Source organism: Rhinolophus ferrumequinum, chromosome 2 (assembly GCF_004115265.2).
Source record: "Rhinolophus ferrumequinum isolate MPI-CBG mRhiFer1 chromosome 2, mRhiFer1_v1.p, whole genome shotgun sequence".
In the NCBI taxonomy this organism is placed as follows: Eukaryota; Metazoa; Chordata; class Mammalia; order Chiroptera; family Rhinolophidae; genus Rhinolophus; species Rhinolophus ferrumequinum.
In genome coordinates, this window is record NC_046285.1 from 9,005,599 (window position 1) to 9,029,714 (window position 24,116).

Below are 24,116 nucleotides of genomic sequence, written 5' to 3' on the forward strand. Positions count from 1 at the left end.
ACGGGCATAATTTAATGGGGGAAATTAATCATAAGTGCGATTTAATACTTTAATAATATTGCCATTAGGATTTAAGTAAATTGAATTGATTTGCAGCAGTTATCCAGAAACTTAAAAGATATTTGTTATTTTAATGGCTATTTTCTGTTTGCATGTTTAATATCTGATTCCTTTTTTTCCTTTTACTTTTAGATCACAAAATTTGTCCAAGATAGACATAGAGCTAGAAGAAATAGGCTTCGTAAAGATCAACTTAAGAAACTCCCTGTACATAAATTCAAAAAAGGTAAGTGAATACTTATAGTTTCTAAATGGTCACTTTTGTTTATTAAATAATACATGGGGACCATACTCTTCAGACTACCTGTTGAGTCCTTGCCATGCGCTGTGCCTAAGGATAATGACTGAGTGCGTATGGGAGGTGCGCTTTGCTGTGGCACAGCCTGGTGAGGGCAAACAGAGCACGTGGGCTGCAGAGAATTTAAAAACAGTAATGAAACTGACCAAAGTGCTATTTATTATAAATTATGGTATATTTACGTATACCAGTGTGGCTTTTCTTTTTATTTTCTAGCAATGTCTTTCTCAGAGCAGAAGTTTTTAATTTTAATGAAGTCCCTCTTACCAGTTTTTTCTTTCATGGATCATTCTTTTGGTTGTGTGCCTAAAAACTCATTGTCAAACCCAAGGTCACCTAGATTATCTGTGTTATCTTCTAGAAGTTTTATAGTTTGCCTTTTATGTTTAGGTGTATAATCCATTGTTAGTTATTTTTTGGGAATGGTGAAAGGTCTGTGTCCATATTTTTTTTTTTTAATATTTCTTTTTATTCTGGTAAAGTATGTATATAACATAAAATTTGTCATTTTAACCATTTTAACTCAGTGGTATTAATTACATTCACAATGTTTTTGCAACATTACCACTGTCTATTTCTAAAACTTTTTCATCACTCTAGAAACTCTGTACCCCTTAAACAATAACTTCCTATTTCCGCCTCCTGCCAGTCTCTGGTAATTTACCTCTAATCTACCCCTTCTGTCATTAAGAATTTGCCTGTTCTAGGTATTTCATATAAGTGGAATAATATAATATTTGTCCTTTTGTGTCTGGTTTATTTTACTTAGCATTATGCTTTCATGGGTTATCCATGTTGTAACATGTTTCAGAATTTAATTGCTTTTTATGGCTGGATAGAATTCCATCCTAGGTTTTTGCCACTTTCTGTTTATCCATTTATCTGTTGATGGACACTTGGGTGGCTTCTACCTTTTGGTTACTGTGAATAATGTTGCAATGAAAATTGGTATAAAAGTGTATGTTTCAGTTCTTGGATACAGTTCTTTTGAGTACATACCTAAGAATGGTATGACTGGGTCCTATGGTAACCCTATGTTTAACTTTTCGAGAAACTGCCATACTGCCTTCCACAGCCACTGCACTATTTTACATTCCCAGCAGGAATGCACAGGGGATCTTATTTCTCCACATCCTTGTCAATGCCCTTGGAAGCACAAAAGTTTTTAATAAAGATGCAGTTCAATTTCTCTGTTCTGTTTTTTGTTAACGCTTTTTGTGTCATAATTAAGAATGCATTGCCAAGTCCTAGGAAATGAAGATTTACCTTTATTTTTCTTCTAAGAGTTTTATAGTTTTAGCTTATACTAGGTCTTTAATCAGTTGTGAGTTAATTTTTATATATAGTGTGGGGTAAGGCTCCAGCTTTATTCTTTTGCATATGGAAATGCAATTGTCCCAGCACCATTTGTTAAAGAGACTATTATTGAATTATCTTTTACCCTTGTCAAAAATACTGGCCATCGATGTATGGGTTTAGTTTTAGACTCTCACATCTGTTCCAGTGGTCTGTATGTCTGCTTATGCCAGTACCACTCACTTTTGATTACTCTAGATTTGCAGTACATTTTAAAATTAGGAAGTGTGAGTCCTCCAACTTTGTTCTTTTTCCCCCAAGATTTTTTGGCTATTCAGAATCCTTTGCAATTCCATTTGAATTTGAGGATCAAATTCTCCATTTCTGTAAAAAAAAAAAAGGGTATTAGAATTTTAATAGTGATTATGATGAATTTGCAGATTGCTTATGGAAATATTGACATCTTAACAATAGTAAGTCTTCCAATCCATGAACATGGAATGTCTTTCCATTTATTTAGGTCTTCTTTAATTTCTTTCATCAATGTCTTATAGTTTTCAGTGTACAAATCTTTCGCCTCCTTTGTTAGATGTTTTCCGAGGGTGTGTTTTTTTAGATGCTACTGCAAATGGAATTGATTTCTTAATTTCCTTTTTGGATTGTTCATTGCTGGTGTCTAGAGAATCCGAACTGATTTTTATATGTGGATCTTGTAACCTGCAACTTGGCTGAATTTACTAGCTCTAGCATCTTTCTTGTAGGTTCTTTGAGATTTTCTATGTGTAGGATCATGTCATCTGTGAATAAACATAGTTTGGATTACTTTTATTTTTTTTTCTTGTCCAGCTTCTCTGGGTAGAACCTCCAGTACAATGTTAAATAGCAGTGGTAAAAGTTTGCACGTTTGTTTTGTTCCTAAAAGCTTTCAGTCTTTCACCATTGAGTAGGATATTAGCTATGTGATTTTCAAAGTACCCTTTATTATGCTGATATTATGCTCTCTTTTTTAAAGATTCATTTTTTGGCGTGTTCACCTGTTGTGACACCATTTGTTAAAAAGACTGTCATTTCTCCCTTGCTCCCTTGCTGTCAAAGAGTTGACTGTATTTGTGTGGATCTATTTCTTGGCCTTCTATTTTGTCCCATTTATCTGTCTGTCTGTTCTTTCAGCAATTCCATACTGATTTGATTATTGTAGCCGTTAGTAAGTTTTGAAGTAGAGTAGTGTCAGTCTTTCAACTTTCTTATTCATCTTCAGTATTGTATTGGCTGTTCTGGCCTTTTGCCTTTCCATATAAACTTTTGAATCAGTTTGTCAATATCCAAAAAAGAAAAAAAATTCTGGTATTTGGACTGGGATTACCTTGCATCTCTGCTCATTGTGTATAATTTTAATATACACTATTGGATTCAATTTACTAAAATTCTATTGAGGATTTATCTATGTTCATGAGAAATATTAGTCAGTACTTTTCCTTTCTTGTAATGTTTTTGTCTGGTTTTTGTATTAGGGCATGAATTAGAAGTATTCCCTCCGCTTCTGTTTTCTAGAACAGGTTGTAAAGAATTGGTATCAGTTTCTCCTTGTGTGAGTTTTGTTAGATTATGTCTTTCATGGAATTAGTCCACTTCATCTGTTATCAAATTTGTAGGCCTACAGTTATTCATGTTATTTCTTTATTGTCATTTTAATATACATGGAATCAGTAGTGGTGACCCCTTTTTCATTTCTGATATTGGTATTTTGTTTTCTTTTAGCCTGACTAGAGGCATAGATATTACTGGTCTTTTCAAGGAACCACCATTTTTTTAAAATGATTTTTTTTTCAATTACAGTTGATGTACAACATTTTATTAATTTCAGGTGTACAACACAGTGATTAGACATTTATATAATTTACAAAGTGATCACCCCAATAAATCTAGCACTCATCTGACACCATACATAGTTATTATATTATTATTGATTATATATTCTTTATGCTATACTTTACATCCCCATGACTGTTTTGTAACTACCAGTTTGAACTTCTTAATCCCCTCCCCTTTTTCAAAGCTGGCAATTGTCAAAATGTTCTCTGTAGCTATGAATCTATTTCTGTTTCATTTGTTTGTTTATTCTGTTCTTTATTTTCCACATATAAGTGAAATCATTTGTCTTTGTCTGACTTACTCCATTCAGTACAGTACCTTCTAGGTCCTTCAATGTTGTTGCAAATGGGAAGATTTCATTCTTTTTTTAATGGCCAAGTAATATTCCACTGTATATATTAATATGTATCACCACCTCTTTATCCATTCATCCATTGATGGACATCCAGGTTGCCTCCACATCTTAGCTATTGTAAACAATGCTACAATGAACATATGGATGCACGTGTCTCTCCAAAGTAGTGTTTTGGGTTTCTTTGGGTAGATACCCAGAAGTGGAATGGCTGGCTTCCTTGTCTCTTGTTATAGCCTTTGTTTTAAAGTCTGATTTGTCTGGTATAAGTGTTGCTACCCCAGCTTTATTTTTAAGTTCCATTTTCATGAAATAGTTTCTTTCCATTCCTTTACTTTTAGTCTGTGTTTCTTTTACTGTGAAGTGAGTCTCTTGTAGGCAGCATATATAAGGGTCTTGTTTTCTTATTCATTTGGCTACCCTGTGTCTTTTGATTGGAGCATTAATCCATTTACATTTAAAGTAATTGTTGATAGATACGTAGTTATTGCCATTTTATTATTCAAATTTTTTAAAATCTTCTCTTCCTCCTCTTCGTCCTCCAGGAAGTCCCTCTAAGATTCCTTTAAATACTGGTTTGGTGGTGGTGAACTCCTTTAGCTTTTTCTTGTCTGTGAAACTCTTTGTCCTTCGATTCTAAATGATAGCTTTGCTTGGTGGAGTAATCTTCGTTGTAGGTCATTGCTTTTCATCACTTTGAATATTTTGTTGCAGTCCCTTCTGGCCTGCAAAGTTTCTGTTAAGAAATCAGCTGACTGTCTTATGGGGAGCTCCTTTGTAGATAACTAACTGCTTTTCTCTTGCTGCTTTTAAGATTCTCTCTTTGTCTTTGACCTTTGGCATTTTAATTATGATGTGTCTTAGTGTGGGCCTCTTTGGGTTCTCTTGTTTGGGACTCTCTGCACTTCCTGGGCTTGTATGTCTATTTCCTTCACCAGGTCAGGGAAGTTTTCTGTTATTATTTCTTCAAATACATTTTCAATTCCTTGTTCTCTCTCTTCTCCTTCCCGTACCCCAATGATGCGAATGTTGGTATGCTTGATTTTGTCCCAGAGGCCTTTTAAACTATCCTAATATTTTTGGATTCTTTCTTTTTGTTGTTGTTCTCTTTGGGTGTTTTCTGCTACCTTATCTTCTAAATCGCTGATTCAGTCCTCTCCTCCATCTAATCTACTGTTGATTCCTTCTAATATATTCTTTATTTCAGTTATTGTATTCTTCATTTCTGAATGGTTCTTTATGTTTCCTATCTCTTTGTTGAAATTCTCCCTGTGATCATTGAGCATCTTCATAACAAGTGTTTTGAACTCTGCATCTCATAGGTTGCTTGTCTGGTTGTTTAGTTCTTTTTCTGGGGCTTTGTTCTATTCTTTTATTTGGGTCATGTTTCTTTCTCTCTCCATTTTGGCTGCCTCCCTGTGTTTGTTTCTATGTATTAGGTATGGCTGCTATGTCTCCTGTCTTAGTGGAGTGGCCTTATATATATAGTAGGTTTCCTGTGGATTCCAGTGTGTGCAGTGTCCCTGGTCACCTGAGCCAGGTGCTCCAGGTGTGACCCTTGTGTGGGTTGTGTGCCCTCCCATTGTAGTTGAGCCTTGGTTGCTGTTTGCATGTTAGTGGGAGGGATTGACCTTAGGCTGATTGGTTGTGAGCACTGGCTGTGACTATAGTGGAGGAGCTGTTGTGCAGGGGCTGAACCTATGGAGCAGGATTTGCTTTAGTGGGACTCTGGTCTCTGCCCAGTCTGCCCTTTTTGTCTTTTTGTGGAGGTGCTTGTGTGGTGCTCTGGTGTGGTCTGAAGCTGGCCATTAGGTGTATTGGTTCTAGGGCCTCTTGGCAAAAGCTCTGTTTCAGGCCAAGTTCAACCACAGCCTGTGCCCTGCCTGGGGCCACCTGTCATGAGCCACAAAGCAATCTACAGATGGCAGCCACCCACGCTGGTCTTGGAGGTGCCTCTAGAGGACAAGCTGCGAACAGGGTGGCTGCCACTAGTGCTTGTCTGGGGGCTGCTCAGCAAGATGTGTGGTGCATGTGAACCTTTGAGAGATTTTAAGTAAGTGCTCAGCATGAGCCAAGACAGGCCATACAGAGTTTTCCATCTGTATGGAAAACTCACTCTGGAAGTGTCTTGGGTGGGTCTTCAAGTCGGGTGAGGCAGGGTCTCAGGGAAACACCAGGGTAGAGCGAACGGTGTTAGCTAGGTTGATGGAGACTAAGATATGATGCCCACCTGCATGTGCAGGCAGGGTGAGGGAGGGTTCAACAAAGGAACAATGGCTCCTGTCAGCACTTCTGTCTGGGAGAAAGTTGCCCCTCCAGCTCTCACTTGAAGCCAGACAATTCACTTCCTCCCTATATGTCCCTAGCACCTTTCAAGCTGCTGGCCCACCGCTGGACCTCAGAGCAAGTGAGTCCATCAGCGAGTGAATCTGTGCACAGGCCCTTTAAGAGGAGTGTCTGGGACTCTAGCAGCCCTCCATCTCACTCAGCCACAATCTCTGCTGGTTTCCACAGCTGGAAGTTCTGGAGACTTCTCTTCCTGGCACTGGGACCCCTCACTCCTCTGGGGGTCCTCCACAGCTGAGATATCCCTCCCGATTTTTAACTGCCACACGTAGGTGTGGGACTAGCTCATTCCATATCTTTGCCTCTTACCAGTCCTGAGGTGGCTTCTCCTGTGTATGCTTAGTTGTAGTGTTTCTGTTCAGCTGGACTTCAGGCGTTTCTTAATGATGGTTGTTCCATAGTTTAGTTGTAATTTTGATGTGGTCGTGAGAAGAAGCAGGCACCTTGTTTACCTACTCCACCATCTTGACCAGAAATCTCAAGAACCAGCTTTTTGTTTCATTGATTTTTCTCTGTTGATTTCCTATTTTCATTGATTTCTCTTCTAATTTTTATTTCTTGTAATGTTTTGGATATATTTTGCTCTTCATTTTCTAGTTTCCTAAGGATAAATGATTTAGCTCTTCTTTACACACACACACACACACACACACACACACACACACACACACATCCATTGCTATAAATTCCCCCCTAAGCATTGCTTTCATTGCATTCCACAAATTTTGATAAAATTTGTTGTTTTCATTTCGTTACAATAGTTTAAAATTTCTTTTGAGGTTTCTCCTTTTTGATCCATGTGTTATTTAGAAGTGTGTGTTCAATCTCTAAGTATTTGGGGATTTTCCAGCCCTCTTTTTGATACTGATTTTTAGTTTCTCCATTGTGGTCTGAGAGCAGATATTGTATCATTTCTTTTAAATTTGTTCAGATGTGCTTTATGGCCCAGAATGTTCATCTATCTTTGTGAATGTTCCATGTGAACTTGAAAAAAATACATATAGAATTTCCTCGAGTAATGTCATTTGTTTCAATGCTGTTTCATTAGTGTTGATGAAATACCTTAGGAACTTATATCTTATTTATATCTATTAGCCTATGGTAAAACTGGTTTTGTTATATGTCATTTCACTTAAAGTTGTTGCATCTATCAATATTAAGTGAAGACTTCCTGTATTCTGCTTCTGATTGGATGAAATTATACCCAGTTGATTTCTGTTGCTGTTGAGTTAAACTATATCCTTACTCATCATAGTTTCTAGGTTTCTTGTATCTTTGTCTGGTTTTGGTATCACGGTAATGATGGCCCCATAAAATGGGTTTGTGAGTATTTCCTCCTCTTTGCTTTTTTGGAAGAGATTGAGATGGATTGGTGTTAATTCTTTTTTAAATATTTGGTAGAATTCATCAGGCAAGTCATCTGGTCCTGGGATTTTCTTTATTGGGAGATTTTTGATTACTACTTCAATCTCTTCACTAATTATATGTCTGTTCAGATTTTTTACTTCTTCATGATTCAGTCTTGGTATGTTTTACAATTCTAGGAATTTATCCATATTTTCTCAGTTATTTAATTTGTTGGCATATATAATTGTTCATAGAAGTCTCTTAATCCTCTTTATTTTTGTGACATCAGTTGTAATATCTCCTCTTTCATGTATAATTTTAGCTATGAGTCTTCTCTTTTTCTTAGTTATTCTAGTTAGTGGTTTGTCAATATTGTTGGTCTTTTCAGTGAACCAACTTTTGGTTTCATTGATATTTTCCCATTTTTTATGCTCTATTTCATTTATTTCTGCTCTAATCTTTCATATTTCCCTCCTTCCGCTAACTTAGGGCTTAGTTTCTTCTTCATTTTCTAGTTCCTTGAGGTGTTAGGTTACATTATTGATTTGAGATCTTTCTTCTTTTGCTGTATCTCGTAAGTTTGGTATGTTTTCATTTTTCTTTGTCTCTAGATATTTTCTAAATTTTCTTGTGATTCCTTTTCTGAACCATTAGTTATTTAAGAATATGTTATCCATTATTTGTGGATTTAATTTTAAATTTGTTAATATTTGTTTTGTGGCCTAATATGTGGTTTACCTTGGAGAATAGAATGTTCCATGTGCTCTTGAATGAATGTATATTCTGCTATTGTTGGGTGGAGTGTTCTGTATATGTGTTTGGTACAATTGGCCTATATTGTTCACATCGCCCGTGTCCTTACTTAACTTCTGTGTGGTTGTTCTACCATATCTGATACTGGGGTTTTGAAATTTTCTACTACTATTGTGTTGCTGTCTCTATTTCTGGCTTTAGTCTGTCAATGTTTGCTCAATATATTTGGGTGCTCTAATGTTAGGTTGTATATATATTTATAATTGTTACAGCTTCCTTGTGAACTGATGTTTTATTATTATATAACATCTTAGTATCCTGTGATAAGAATTTATCTTAAACTCTATTTTGTCTGATATATATGTGGCCACCCCTGCTCTCTTTAGGCTCCCATTGGCATGGAATGTCTTTTTCCAGCCTTTCATTTCTACCCTACATGTGTACTTAGATCTAAAATAAATCTCTTGTAAACAACATATAGTTGGATCTTGTTTTTTTGTTTATTCATCCAATCTGTGTCTTTTAATTGGTTCATTTAATCCATTTACATTTAAAGTAATTACTACTAGGGAAGGACTTACTACTGGCATGTTTTTAATTATTTTCTGTCTTGTAGCTTTTTTGTTTCTTTTTTCTCCTCTTGCTATCTTCCTTTGTGTTTTCTTGATCTTTTTTGTACTGACATGTTTTGATTTCCTTCTCATTTGCCTTTGTGTATATTCTTTCAATATTTTCTTTGTGGTTGCTTCTGTAATTACATAAAATGTCTTCAAGTTATAAAATATATTTTAAACTAATAAGAATTTAACTTTAGTAATATACAAAAATTACTTCTTTACACCTCTGCTTCGTCCCATGTTGTTATTGATTACACAAATTATATTGCACATATCTATTTACATTGACTTATAATTACTTTTTATGCTTTAAAATTTTTTTATATCAGATTTATATGTAATTTACTTACCTAAGTTTCAAGTTGTACATATATTTACTTTTACCAGGGAATTTTATATTTTCATATGTTTTTGTATGGGTATTTATTGTCCTTTTGCTTCAACTTGTAGGGCTCTTTTGAACATTGCTAGTAGCATAGGACTCATGGTGATGAACTTCCTGTTTTATTTTTTTCTAATCTGTCAAAGTCTTAATTTCTCCTTTATTTTAGAAAGAAATGTTTTACTGGATATAATATTCTTGTTTGGCAGTTATTTTCATTCAGTGCTTCAAAATATATCTTCCTACTTCCTTCTCCTTGAAAAGTTTCTGCAGACAAATCTGATAATCTTAAAGGAATTCCTTTGTATGTGATGAGGTGCTTTTCTCTTGCTACTTTCAATATTTGTTATTTACAACATTAGACAGTTGGATTATACTGTGTCTTGAGGTCTCTTGAAACTTATCCTAGTAGAGCTCTATGGGTTTCTTGAATTTGTAAGTCCATTTCTCTCCTTAGGTTTGGGAAATTTCCTGCCATTATTTCTTCAAATAAGTTCTCTGCTCCTTTCTCTTCCTTCTTCTTGTAGGACTCCGGTAATGCATATGTTGTTCAGCTTGATGGTGTCCCATAAGTAAGTCCCTTAGGCGCTCTTCGTTTTTTTCACTTTAAAAAAATTTTTGCTCTACTTCCTTGGTAATTTCAAAGTACTGTCTTCAAGTTCGCTGATTCGTTCTTCTGCTTGGTAAAGGCTGCTGTTGAATCCCTCTGTAAAATTTTTCAATTCAGGTATTGTATTTATTTTTCAGTTCCAGAACTTGGTTCTTCATAGTTTCTCTCTCTTTGTTGACATTTTTTTTTTCATGCATCATTTTCCTGACTTTTATCTATTTGTCTGTCTGTGCTCCATTTTAATTCATTGAGGATTCTTTTGACAGTGCTTTTTTTTTTTTCTTCCCCATCTGCCCTCCCTTTGGCAACCATCAGCTTTTTCTCTATATCTGTGGATCTGTTTCTGTTTTGTTTTGTTTATTCATTTATTTTGTGGGTTTTTTTATTTTATTCCACAGATAAGTGAAATCGTACAGTATTTGTCCTTCTCTGTCCGATTTATTTCACTTAGCATAATGTCCTCTAGATCCATCCATGTTATCACAAATGGCTAGAATTCATTCTTTTTTATTGCAGAGTGAAATGTATGTATATATAGTTTTGTGTTTTAATCTTGCAAAGTCTTAATTTCTCCCTTGTTTTAGGAAGAAATTTTTTTACTGGATATGATATTCTTCTTTGGCAGTTATTCTCATTTGGTACTTCAAATATACCGGAGGTGCCAAAAAAATGTATACAAGTGGACACTTGGGTCAGCATTGCTCAAGCAGTACTTTGTCAAAATCAAAAGTGTCTGGATGCTGATGGTGACCACTTTGAGCACCTCTTGTAATAAGTCAAATGAGACTTGTATTCATCTTTTGTTATCAGTATATATTGAGTATTACAATTTTAATACAGTTTTCCTTTCTTAAAATATGTGTACAGTTTCTTGGCATCCTCTGTATACACACACACACACACACACACACACATGCCACATCTTTATCCATTCATCTATTTATGGACATCTAGGTTGCTTCCATATCTTGGCTATTACTAATAATGCTGCAATGAACATAGGAGTACATATATCTTTTCAAATTAGTGTTTTTGTTTTCTTCTGATGAATACCCAGAAGTGGAATTGCTGGCCCATATGGCAGCTCTAGTTTTCAATTTTTGAGGAATATCCCTACTGTTTTTCATAGTGGCTGTACCAATTTACATTCCCACCAACAGTGTACAAGGGTTCTCTTTTCCCCACATCCTTGCCAGTACTTGTTATTTGTTGATTTTTTGATGAAAGCTATTCTGACAGATGTAAGGTGATAGCTTATTGTTGTTTTAATTTGTATTTCCTGATAATTAGTAATTTTGAGCACCTTTTCATATGTCAGTTAGCCATCTTTATGTCCTCTTTGGAGAAATGTCTATTCAGGTCCACTGCCCATTTCTTTAATTGGATTGTTTGGGGTTTTTGGTGTTAAGTTGTATGAGTTCCATATACATTTTGGGTATTAACCCCTTACTGGATGTATCATTTGTGAACAACTTCTCTCATTCTGTTTTTTGCACTTCACAATGCAAAAAATTTTTTATTTCATGTAGTCCCATTTATTTATTTTTTTTCTTGTGTTATCCTTGCTCAAGGAGACATACCATATTTTGCTGTGTATAATGTGCTCCAATGTATAACGTGCACCCACATTTTTGGCCCAAACTTTCAGGGAAAAAATCTTTCATTTTAATTTTTTAATTTAAATTTTTATTTGTTTACATTTAGGTACTTTTTTTTGTATTATAAAGGAATTTTAGCACTTATTTTTTAACATGTTATGGTACAAGAACTTTTATGTAACACATAATTACAAAACACAAGAAGAGACACAAGGTACAAGAAATTTTATATACCGGTAACAAATTTATGATATTTACACATCATAGAAGGCCAAGAACTCTTCTTCGCTGCAAGTTGGTCGTAAGTTCAACAAAATTGATTATTGTATTCCAGGGTATTGTTTTGCATGTGTATATTGTTATTGATTTCTAGAGCTACATTTTTAACTCAGAAGCATAAATAAAAGAATTAAAAACATTTATATAGATACGGAATTTGTACTACCCATGTATAATGGTCATCCTTATTTTTCCCTCACAAATTTGGGCAAAAAAAGTAATCATTATACACAGCAAAATACAACATTCAGAAAGATATTGCTAAGAGTGATGTCACAGAGTTTACTGCCTACATTTTCTTCTAGGAGTTTTATGGTTTCCATTCTTGAATCTATTTTGAGTTAATTTTTGTATATGGCGTAAGAAATTGGTCCAGTTTCATCTTTTTGCATGTATCTGTCCAATTTTCTTATTGAACACCACTTATTGAAGGGACTGTCTTTACCCTATTGTACATCCTTGGCTCTTTGGTTGTAGATTAATTGGCCATATAAGCAAGAATTTATTTCTGGGCTCCATTCTTCTACATATCTGTTTTTATACCAGTACCACACTGTTCTGATTATTGTAGTTTTGTAATACAGTTTGAAATCTGGGAATATGATACCTCTAACTTTGTTCTTTCTCAAGTTTTCTTTGGCTAGTCATGGTCTTTCATGGTTCCATGTAAATTTTAGGGTTGGTGCTAGTTCTGAGAAGAATGCCATTGGTATTTAATAAGAATTGCAGTCAATCTGTAGATTGCTTCAGGTAGTAAGGACATTTTAACAATATCAATCCTTCCAATCCATGAGCACAGTATATTCTTCCCTTTATTTGTATCCTCTTCAATTTTTTTAATGTCTTATTGTTTTCAGAGTACAGGTCTTTTGCCTCTTTGGATAAATTTATTGACAGTACTTTTTAATTTTTTGGCAATTCATACATTTTCATTTCTTTAGATTTGGTTTCTGGAGATTTAATTTGTTATTTAAAGTGCCATGGTTCTGTTTCTGTATATATCTTGTATTCTTTTCTTATCGGAATTTTGGCATTTCAAGAATCATTTACCTCTCCAGACTTTGCAATCTGGTTTCAAACATGTAGGACTTTCTCCACTCGACACATTCTGGATATGCGTCCTCTTGTGCTTGTGCATGTAATCTACTTGAAGAGCTTTCCCTGTCTCTATTCAGGAGCTTCCCCCGATGTCTGTGTGTGATTTTGCAGCCTCTCTGTGCTGTAGTAAATTGTGATACTGGAGCTCTACCCAGTGTGTGTCTGTAGTACTGCAGACTCTTGTGCATGGTTGATCCTCTTTGCTCTCAGACCCCCAGTCTGGCGTCATTCTTGTAAATACTTGGATATATCAAGGCGTACATTCTGTACCTTTCCCTCCCCAGGTAGAAAGCAGGACTTGAGGGTTTCCTCCCAAAGGTGTCTGCCAGGGGGGAAAGGCTCTGGTGCAAGAGAGTGGACAATGTTATGAATGTTCTTCTTGGGCTTTTATGCTGTTGGTGTCACCCTTGCCTGGGGTGCAAGGACCTTTTAACTGTTTGTTTGGGTTTCTGCCAGAGGCATTTCATCTGTTTGTTATTGTCAAGTCTGTGTCTCCATGGCGGAAGGTGGCCCTAGACTTCCTGTTCTGCCATCTTGCTTATACCACTCCTCTCCTTCACTTTTGAAGTGAAGAGTACAGATTTCTGTGTTCGTGGTTTTTATTTCCCTTAACACTAAATATTTCACTCCACTCTCTTCTTGCTTGCATGCTTTCTGAAGAGAACTGAATGTTATTATCTTTGTCCTGTATAGGTATGATGTTTTTTAACTCTGGGTTCTTTCAAGATTATTTTTTTGTCTTCAGTTTTTTGCAGTTTGAACATGATGTGCCTAGGTGCATTTTGGCATTACCCTGCTTGGTGTTCTATGATTTTTCTGGATCTCTTACATTTTCTGGATGTCTTACATTAACATGGGGAAATTCTCAGTCATTATTGCTTCAAATGTTGCTTCTGTTCTCTTTCTTCTCCTTCTGGTATTCTTATTATGAATATGATGCACCCTGTTTTAGTTGTCCTACAGTTCTTTGATTCGCCCCCTCTCTTATTACCTATGTCTAGTCCCCAAATCGAATGAGTTTTCAAAATGATGATTGGATCTGATCATTTCTGTCCATTCTTGTTGTCACTGTGTCGTGCGAGCCCACATCAGTTTATTACTGGAATCGGGAGCGCCAAGCAGGTCTGTCTTCCTGTCTCCAGGTTCGCTTCTGCATCTTAGGCCCAGGGCCCCTCAACATGTTGGTGAAGAATTTGTAAGATGTATTTTCACACGTCAGTCAGTCATTCCCTGCTTGAAAGGTTTCAATGGCCTTTCCTGCCTAAGAGATCACATCAGCCCTCATCTTGGTATTCAGAGCTTTTTATATGGCTCCCCCATACTCATCCAACCTCAGTTCCCACTACTCCTTATTTCTAACCTTGCATAACTTTGACATCGCCGTGTTCATTTCTTCTCTGCAATGCTTTTAACTGTTTACTCTTCCAGTAGTGCCTTTTCCTCTTTAGTTTTCCTAAGTCCCTTTTATCTTGAAGGCCTGACCCAAGTCCTTCTCTAAGAACTCTTCTCCAGTATCTCCTGGTACAATGAGCACATCTTTCTATGTTCTGAGTATCAATAGACACAGTATTTACTATTTCCTCTGTGCAAACATTATATTTCTTATTGTACTTTGTTGCATATTTTCTTGTTTTCTTGAGAGTTGGCTAGCACATTCAATATTGAATTAAGATGGTAAAATCTGAGGCCAGTCTTACTCCATCAGTTATAAATATGTAGAATTCGTCTATGTTACATAAAAGTATTTAGCTTTATGTGATTAGGTCCTCCACTTAGCAGTTGGAGGCCGGAATCAGGATTTCCTGGGACTAACTTGTATAGTTATTCACATTCCTTCAGTAAATATTGACAGAGTACTTTGACTATGTGTCAGGCACTGTTCTAGGTCTCAGGGAAACAGCAATAAACATAACAGAAAAACAAAAACTGCCTTTGTGGGGACAACCAGACAAATAAGTAAAGAAATAAAGTCACAAAGCAGTAAGTGGGCTGAGTGATGGAGGAGGGGATGGGATGCTATTTTAGGTAAGACGGGAAGACCTCTCTGAGGGGGACGCTTGGAACTGAGATCTAAATGAAGTGAGAAAATAGACAGTTGGGGGAGGGGATGACTTTGCAGGCCGAGGAATAGCCAGTGCAGAGGCCCTGAGGCAACAGTGTGTTTGATCTATTCAGGGCACAGTAAAGAGAACGCGGCTAGAGCGTGTAGTGGTCCAGGGGGGGCGTGGTTAGAGATGAGATCAGCAAGACAGATGGGGTGGCAGATCCCGCCATGGCAAGGACTTGTGACTTTATTGTGCGACATGGGTTTTGAGCAGAAGAATGACATGCTCAGATAACTGTGGAAAAGGGTCCCTCACACTGAGGACTGGAACAGACTAGGTGTTGACAGGGAGAGTCCATGTGGCAGGATCCAGGTAAGAGGCAGATGGTTCCTTGGTAACCATCCACCGGGAAAGGAACAAATGTTGTGGCATCTGTTATTCTGCATGTATTTATTGGGAGTGTCCTCTATACCAGGCACGAGAGTCAACACTTACGGATATAATGGTGAGTAAAAGCCATAGTCCATCTACTCAGAAAGCTAAGAATCTATAACCAGAGTTCAGTCCAAGCAGTGGTAGTTGATATTTGTTCTGTGTTGAACTTTTCAAGGGAAAGCTGTTCTGAATTTACTCTTCAAAAGTAAATAAGAAAAGGGAATATTTCTCAGTTCCTCTAAAGCAGTACTTTTCATAATGGCCACAAAACAGTAACGTAATGTGGTTCCAAACTGGGTAGGAGTTATTGTTGTGGCTGTGGCTCCAGAAAGAACGCTACATTCTTGACTTACTTGAAGATGAACTATTTTATCATTTCATGTGCAAAAATAGAGATCGCAAGGTCTGCACTGTAGGTTTGAGGGGTTGAGGGGACTGAGAGCTGGATCCATAGGTTAGTTTGCGTCACGACCCTCTCGACCTTTATCATCGGCCTGCAGCTGTGATTGCTATTGAGAACTGTGCCTTCAATCCACTGACTTCTAACTGAAGAAGTCAGTGTAACTTATACCACATAACTTAATCAGGATTACATTGGATTGGGATGGGCATTGCGTCCAATAAAAATCTGATAACCCTCCCTTTTAGATTTTGTAAGTATGTAACACCTGTTATGTAGCGTAAGAGCAAACCACGTATTCTGCATTCGTGATCTCATTTAGTTCTCAGAGCAGCACAATTAGAAAAGTGTTGTCATGACCATTTTAAAAAGAAGATGAGACTCAGAAAAGTCGATTATCTGAGGTTGCATAGCTAGCTGAAGGGAAGAGGCAGGGCTGCAGTTCCCATTCTTGACTCCAAACACTATACGTGTAAATACTACCCTTCCCTGTCTTTCCTCTTCAGTTACTACCATTTCAAAATAAAATAAATTGCCTCCTGGCTTTAATCCTTCCCATTGCCCTTCTCTCATCCTCTTCCCACACCCACCTGCACTTACCCTTCTCCACAGCTCACTGTCAAAGAGAAAGAACATTTTTGAGACAAAACTAATTTCCTAAAGCTTCATGTCTACCAGCAGTATGAGAATATTCTTTTCATCATATTTTACATTAACAAGGTAAATTATTTATAGTTCTGCTTTTGTAACCTGTCTTATCCTTTGCTCACATTTCTATTGGGATATTAGTGTTTTCTTATCAATTTGTATGCATTTTTTAGAAGGAAATTTTATGTCTGATTTTTACAGTCACCGTTGCTACATTAAGAATTGTAATAATATTACCCCAATCTAGTCAACAGGCAGAAGTCATCTAGAAAAATTTCTGCAAAAGTAACGTAGACCCTATGCCTCCTCCACTTAAATCCCAAATGTACCTGAGGCTGCTTAAGTTTTTTGTTTAATTTCCTTTATATGAAGGAAAATTAAAATAATTATTGGATTAGAACACACAAGTATTTAAGCATGTACACAAATTTGAGGTTGTTGAAGTTGGCTCTGGAAGGGTATTGTACACCGATTTTCTAGGAGCCTAAAAAGGAATAATGAAAAAGAATATGAAACCTTTGGTACTAAGTACAAGGAAATGCTTTTTAAGTACTTGAGGTCTGACAATAGTATTTACCATTCTAAAATCCCTTTATTTTTCACTTCAGGATAATGACAAATCTTTGAATCTATTTGCTTCTTTATTCAGAAAGATATTGGGTGAAATTGTAGTTTACCTGCATAATGCATCCAAGTCAGAACCAATGAAGAGTAATATAGGATGGCTGTTTAGAATATAGGGAAAAGTTAGTTTTTTTAAAAAAATTACCCAAAATGGAATTTGGCCAATGCTGAATATCAGTGCTTCTGCCTGAATTTTAAGTTTGTTATATGGATTTATTTATGGTCCCTAAGGTAATCATTTTTATTCTTATTCTCAATGAAGGAATTACCATATTTCAAAAAAAAAAGTTGCTAACATAATGCTCTTTCAGTGGGGTCTGTTTCCTGACTGTGCATGTGTGCACTAGCATTTCATCGTAGGAATGTATAAGAAATGTTTGACCCTTAATTAAAGTTCTAAAATATAGCTGTTATGATGTAGCATCCTAAAAAGGTTTGTAAAAATATGAAACCATGGGAGATAAGAATAAAAAAACGATCTTTGTTCCTTCTCCATGTGTGACAGTTTTAAGACCAAGAGTATTCTCGTTTATGAGTTGGAAACATTTTAATTTCTAAAAAGTGGCTGCTTAAGAGTATTTCTTAAGCTCTTACCCTTTATACACTATGAATCAAAGGGGGGTTATTTAAATGTGAAATTCTAATACATGTGCTAGAAGACAGTACAGTATAATGGTTAAAACCATGCATGGACTTGGGAGTCTGACAGACCTGGGCTGGATTCTGGATCACCGATTTGTTGGCTGTGTGACATTGTGCAGGTTTCTTAAGCTCTGTGTACATCCCTTCATGTGTAAAGCGTGACTAACCATAGCTACCTCATAAGTGGGCGGGAGATTTAGATCAATATATGAAAAATGCTTATACAGTGCCTGGCACACAGCAGCAGCTCAACAAATGGCAGCAATTATTATTACAAAAAGAACCCCGTAAATAAAAATTGTAACTAACATTAGTGTCATCAAAATTCAGTCATTAAACATGATTGCCACAATCATGAAGCAGCATAAAAATATGTAACTATAAATATTACACTTGTAATTTCTTTCCAGTAACCATAGTTTAAGCTAGTTATATTTTTGTTATAGAATGTTTTGGTTATGGTTGGATTTGGCATTTAAAGTAAAAGAAAGAGGTATTTTGTCATGTGTATTCTAGTGTACTCTAATGGTTTTAGCAAAGATACATAGATATTAGAAAGAAAAAAATGCCAATTGTTGCAATTTTCCTATAGTTGTAGATGCATTAGATGGTTGAAAACATGAAGGGAAGAGTAAAACCTTCTGGTTCTCATCGCTCCAGTGGGTCATAGCACCGAACTATGGAAGCCTTAAAAGAATTCCTGTAGGCTTGGGATGTAATGGAAATGCTAATGTTAACGAAAATATTTGCCAACAAACCAAAAAAATTTTTGACTTTTGGGAATCTTCCGTACGCACAGCCTGTCATCAAACCCATAGAAACCACCAGCTTGAGGTGCTGGCGCAAGAAGCGTATCTGTAAAGGTTGGTCAGCGCTCATGTTTCCCACACTTTGGGGGACATGAGCATCTTAAATCTTCCAAATTATCTCATTGACTTTCACCTTTGCAGCTCTTTCAGAAATGTTTGCGCTGATTAATAAATGATTTAAATATTGACTTAGCCATTTCTAGCACATATAAAATAATAGGCTTTTAGTTGTCTTCTTGCTTCTGATGCAGCCAACTTCCTTATAAATTTCTTCATTACTCATTATTCTCCTCAAAATTGCGATTTCTTGAGTTTCCTGGGCCATTCAATTAAAGTTTCCCGGGCCATTCAATTAAAGCACTTCTCTGACTCTGTAACCGTAAGGACTGGTTACCACATGCCATGTTTCAAAGCAGATGAAAACCCCTGACGTCTATGTGGGAGCTGTCTCACCTGCGCCATCAGTATGTGAACGAGCCAGGTCCCTGAGATAAAAATGGTAAAAAATGGGTTTCATATTCGAAATGTTAAGGTTCCAGGCATTTTTCTTTTATAGTTTAATCATTACGATTTTCCAAGACAGTATGTATAAAAGGGGAAAGATTTTATTTCAGAGATGGGGAAAAAAACACAATACAGCATTTTATAGCAGATTACCTAAAAAGGGAGCAATACTTAACTTGTATAGTTTTTTTATGTCTTTGCCTATTAAGGCATGCTTAGTTTTTCTAACTACATTTAACTGCCTTAAATCTGACCTGAAAAGTAAATATTAGTTCCTTTGCTCAGGGCTCAAAAATAATCAGGAAGAATTCTCAGGCAACTCTGGCTTTAAAAATACTTTAACCCGTTGTCTTTTGTTCAAATTTCTTGGCAAATGTTATACAGGAGGGGAGAACAGAAGATAAGATTCGTTTAGTTTTATTTGCTGGAAAGAGCTGCCATTGTGTTCTTTACTGGAAAAGCGGGGAGTGAGTGGCAAGGCACACACTTTCTCTGCAAGAACAGTTTTTGCTGTGAAGCGCGTGAGTCCAGTGCTACATCTTCCGTGGGCACATTATGTAAAATGTGTGAGAAGCCGTTACTTCTCATGAAAGCTGTATGTGTTCAGCTCTGTTGTGTTTTACGCAGAGGAAGCGCAGCCTGGCTGCCGTATGGCCGGAGGAGTGTGTGATGAAGTAGGACAATTAGGCTGTGCACGTGCCACGCGCACGGTGGCTGGGTTGTCTCAGATCAGCTCCTGTTTGAGTCGTCTCTAGAAACGGTGACTCCTCTTTATGCCTCACTTCATGTCCAAATGTTGTTGTTATAACTTGGCTAAATGCAGGTACCCCTCTCCTCCCAACTTCCGTATTAGTTGGTTCTAGACTGAAAGGCCAGTGTGGATAAAGCAGGAGTGAGCGGGGAGACAGGCGTGAGGTGAGGCGGCAGCGGGAGGCCGGGGTCGGATCCTCGGTGGCGTGGGAAGGCCACCGTACGCAGCTCAGATTTTATTCTCAGTGGGATGGGGAATCAGTTAAATGGAATTGACGTGATGTGATTGCCATTTAAAAACAATCACCCTGGCTGCCACGGAGAAAAACCATATGGGGCAGGAAGAGAAGGGAGACTCTCAGGAATCCAGACTCTTACAGTAATCCAGCTACTGGACCACGGTAATTGAGGAAACCGAAGGGGAGAGATTACAGATGAGTTTTACTTATAAAAGTTGACAGGACTTGGTGCCAGAATGAGTGTGGGCTGTGAGGGAAGTGGCATCGGGGCTATGCCCAGTTAATCAGTTCCTGCCCCTGCAGTGGCTGCCTTAAGTCTGTGAGATCCCTAGTCTGATGGGTCAGTGTTCTTGTGGTGCCTGATGACCCAAGATTTTGTGGGTAAACTGGGGAGGACTAGGCTTAGAGGGGAAAATCAAAGTTTTGTCCACCGACATAGTGTAACTTTAAAAGTGACTTCCAGAAATTTTTCTGAAACATTAGCCAAATAACAATGCCAGAAATGTTCCAGACAGAAGCATTTCCATATTGTTTCACACAACAAACATGAATCTCACCTCTCCTACCACTTCTGAACGTCTACCCACTAGAAAATTAGCAAAGTCTTTGTTTGATAAAGTCTGGAGGGGTTTTCTATCAGGGTTCTCAACCTCGGCACGACTGACATTTCAGAGGGGATGATTCTGCTTGGGGGGAACATGGAGAACATTGCAGGCTGTTCAGCAGCAGCCCTGGCCGACTACCTGCCAGTAGCACCCCCAGTTCTGAAAACCAAAAATGTCTCCAGGTATCAGCCAAATGTCCCCGGGAGGCAAAATCGTCCCCAGCTGAGAACTACTGGTTTATATTAAGCAACAGAACTTTCTAGCATGGTGCTGATAGTAACAAAACTAACATTTATTAGCACTTCTTAGAGCCTTTTATGTTACCAGAACCAGAGGACAAATTGGTTATTTTAAAAAATCTGCTAAAGTTGTACATCATAAAGAAATAAATGCCTTAAATTTAAGGTAAAAGTAAATATAAATCCACTCAACAGCTGTGGTCTTGAGTATGAATCCACTGACTGAATTTCCAAGTTGTCATGGTACGTGGTGCATTTTCTACTATTTTTAGTTTCAGGTATTTTTAAATGGGACAAAAATTAGATTCGGCTTTCATTTTTGCTTTTTATTAATATATGTTTGCCCGATTTTTTTAGATTGCGCACCCATACCCTCATTTAGTCAAATTTTGGCTGGAGCTGGGTCAGGAGCAACTGGCTTTTATTAAGTGTTCCTAATACAGCCAACCTGACTTGCAAATAAAACCAGATGTCTTTTACAGTCACAGTTCAAGGGCTGTGAATATTTAATGAAATGACACAATCATTCTGAGTACAATCGACAGGTTCAGTGCCCACTGCGGCTAGTTCTTTGTCAGCTCATCTGATGGGACAGAAGCGAATGGGGGCTGGGGAGCAGCCTCGGAGCCACAGCCTTCAGTGTGTCGGCCCTAAGGCATCGGGCCTGTTGGGCCAGTTTCCTCTGGGGCAGGTTGAGAGGCGCTGTGTGCACCAAACACTATGTAAAGTATCACGTGCATCATTACTTTTAATCCACAACAATCGTAAAATAGATAAGTTAATATTTGCTTTTCTTTGAGACTACTGAAACATAGAGATGCTGAGTGTCTTGCACAAGGTCACACAGGTAATAAAATGATCAGGATGAGAACCCCAGACATTCTAACATGTGCTTTACGATTTCATCACAAGTCCAAGGCCATGGGGGTTGATTCTCTACAGAGCACCGGGCTCCAGTCTGGTCCATGATCACAAACTACCCATTTGAATCTTGACCTGTCACCATCAGAGTAAGTGCTCTGGCGAGAAAATAAGGGAGATCAATATAAATCCATCACTTGGAAAAATTAAAAGGATTGAGAGGAAAGCTCAGTGACTCTGAAGCAGCGATTCCATACATTTAAGGCTAACCCACATATTACCTGTATTTATTTCCTGTTGATGTGGTAGCAAATTACCACAAACTTAGTGGCTTAGAACAACACAGATTTATTCTCTTACTGTTCTGTAGGTTAGAAGTCCCACACAGGTCTCACTGGGCTAAAAATCAAGACGCTAGCAGGGCTGCTGCATTCTTTCCTGGGGACTCTACAGGAGAATCTGTTTCCTTGCCATTTCCAGCTGCTAGAGGCCACCAGATTCTTTGGTTTGACACTCCTCCCCTCCACCCGCAAGTAACATTGCATCTCCTTGGCTATTCATCCATAGTCACGGCTCCCTCTGACTTTTGCCTCCGTCCTGTACTTTTAAAGGCCTCTGTGATTACATTGGGCCCGCCTGGGTAATGCAGGAGAACCTGTCCACCTTAACAGAATGAGGCTTAGTCTTGGCAGGCACACCTTGGATCAGTCTGTTCCTGTTCAGTTATTGTAACTATCTGCTTTTAATGGACATCGTCACAGAGTTGTAAGACTGAAAGTTTGATTTGTATGAGAAATCAGTCATGATTGAGTTGCTTAATATATTAAAACCGTCCTCAAAGCCCACGTAAATGGATCAGCTGTATAATTACAGTAATTGTAGGTATATTGTAGTCCTTTAGTCTCTTTAGTAGTTTGAGATGGGGATAATCAGTCTCACCAAATTCCAGACGAGGTTCTAACACAGAACCTTGTCTTTGTTATAGAACGTATGTGATAGGTGATGGATACCACAGTAACCAAATTCAAGATACTGAACAAAAATTAGTAATTTTCATTAAGCTTTCTATTTAGGACTCCTACTAAATGTGCTATTTTAAATGATTAAAGGATGTTGAAGATTGTTTCGATAGAACTGTCATATCATTCCGTTGTGTGTCATGTTCATCCAGCCTTTCTATCCAGACACTGGCTTGCTTTCTGACATGCCTCCCAAGGTTGTTACCTGTGTGGGTTGGGCAATGAATTTAACTGTCGTTTGCTTCCTGAGATTTTTGCAAGTTTTTACCTAACATATTCATTTAATGAAAAACACTGAATTGAAAGTGGTCCCAGTGGTCACTGCCACTATATAAAAAGCCAGTAGTGACTCAAAAAGACTATGTGCCATATGATGTAAGACGGCCAGTTCCTTAAAAAACTTGTAACTACACTTAATTCCGGAAAGAGCTATGATTTAGTAAACTTCCGTGATTTAAAGGTAGTAAGTTCAATAAAAAATTAAAAGGGCAGTGATTATGATTAATAAATAGCCATTAGTGAATATCTGTGTGCCTGGCCCTTTGCCCACATCACCCCACTTCATCCTCACAGCCCTGCACAGTAGGTAGAATCTTTTCAGACAAAAGAGCTGGATGTCAGAAGTAACTTGCCAGGCAGGCACCACAGAACTGGCAAATGTTGGAACGGAAATTTGAAGCTCACTGTCTCATTCTAAATGTGTTTTTATCACTAATATAGTTTTAAAAAATTATGTTCTAACGTTTCCATTTTTATTTTAAAAATGCTCCAGAGACTTTAAGAAATCTAAATAGTGAAAATTTGTCTTTTGCATAAAATATTTCAAAACTAGTATTTGAATAAATAAAACACTTAAGGAATTTTGATTATTTTTATAAAAATCTTTTGCAAAGGTAATCAAGGTAAACAATTTTGGAATCCACTTATTTATTCATTTTAGGTAAAAGGTTAATTTAAACTTCAGGTTCCTGAAGTTGAACTTGAAGCAGGTAGGTCCCTGATCTGACCGAAAACAAACAAAAGCTATCGTTTAAAGACAGATAAATCAAAAGGCATTTAAACTCACTGACTGAAGAAGACCTAATTTGAAAAGTTGGAAAAGTTAAGAATACTTCTCTTTATAATGAATTTTATTTACTGTCTTCTGTCATAGGAGATGAGTATGATGTATGTGCCATTTGTTTGGATGAATATGAAGATGGCGATAAGCTCAGAATTCTTCCCTGTTCCCATGGTATGATTAATTACATTTGTTTGGAATTGACATAGTCAATTTTTATTTTTCAGTGTTAGAAGGGGAGACAGAAAATAGTTATTAGCACAGCATACACCAGGCCCTGTACTAATTAATAGTCTCATTAGAAGGAGGGAGGTGTATTTATGAAAAT

General features: G+C 37.2%; 1 protein-coding gene across 3 annotated transcripts in view; it reads left to right on the forward strand.

The window, feature by feature from the left end:
- The window catches only part of RNF13 (ring finger protein 13), a 128,717-nt gene that overhangs the window by 102,624 nt on the left and 1,977 nt on the right, over positions 1-24,116 (forward strand). For all 3 annotated transcript variants that reach the window (XM_033122312.1, XM_033122322.1, XM_033122332.1), the window contains 2 exons: positions 193-286; positions 23,882-23,962. In XM_033122312.1, the coding sequence (XP_032978203.1) occupies positions 193-286; positions 23,882-23,962 (175 nt within the window). The remainder of the gene's footprint in view (positions 1-192; positions 287-23,881; positions 23,963-24,116) is intronic.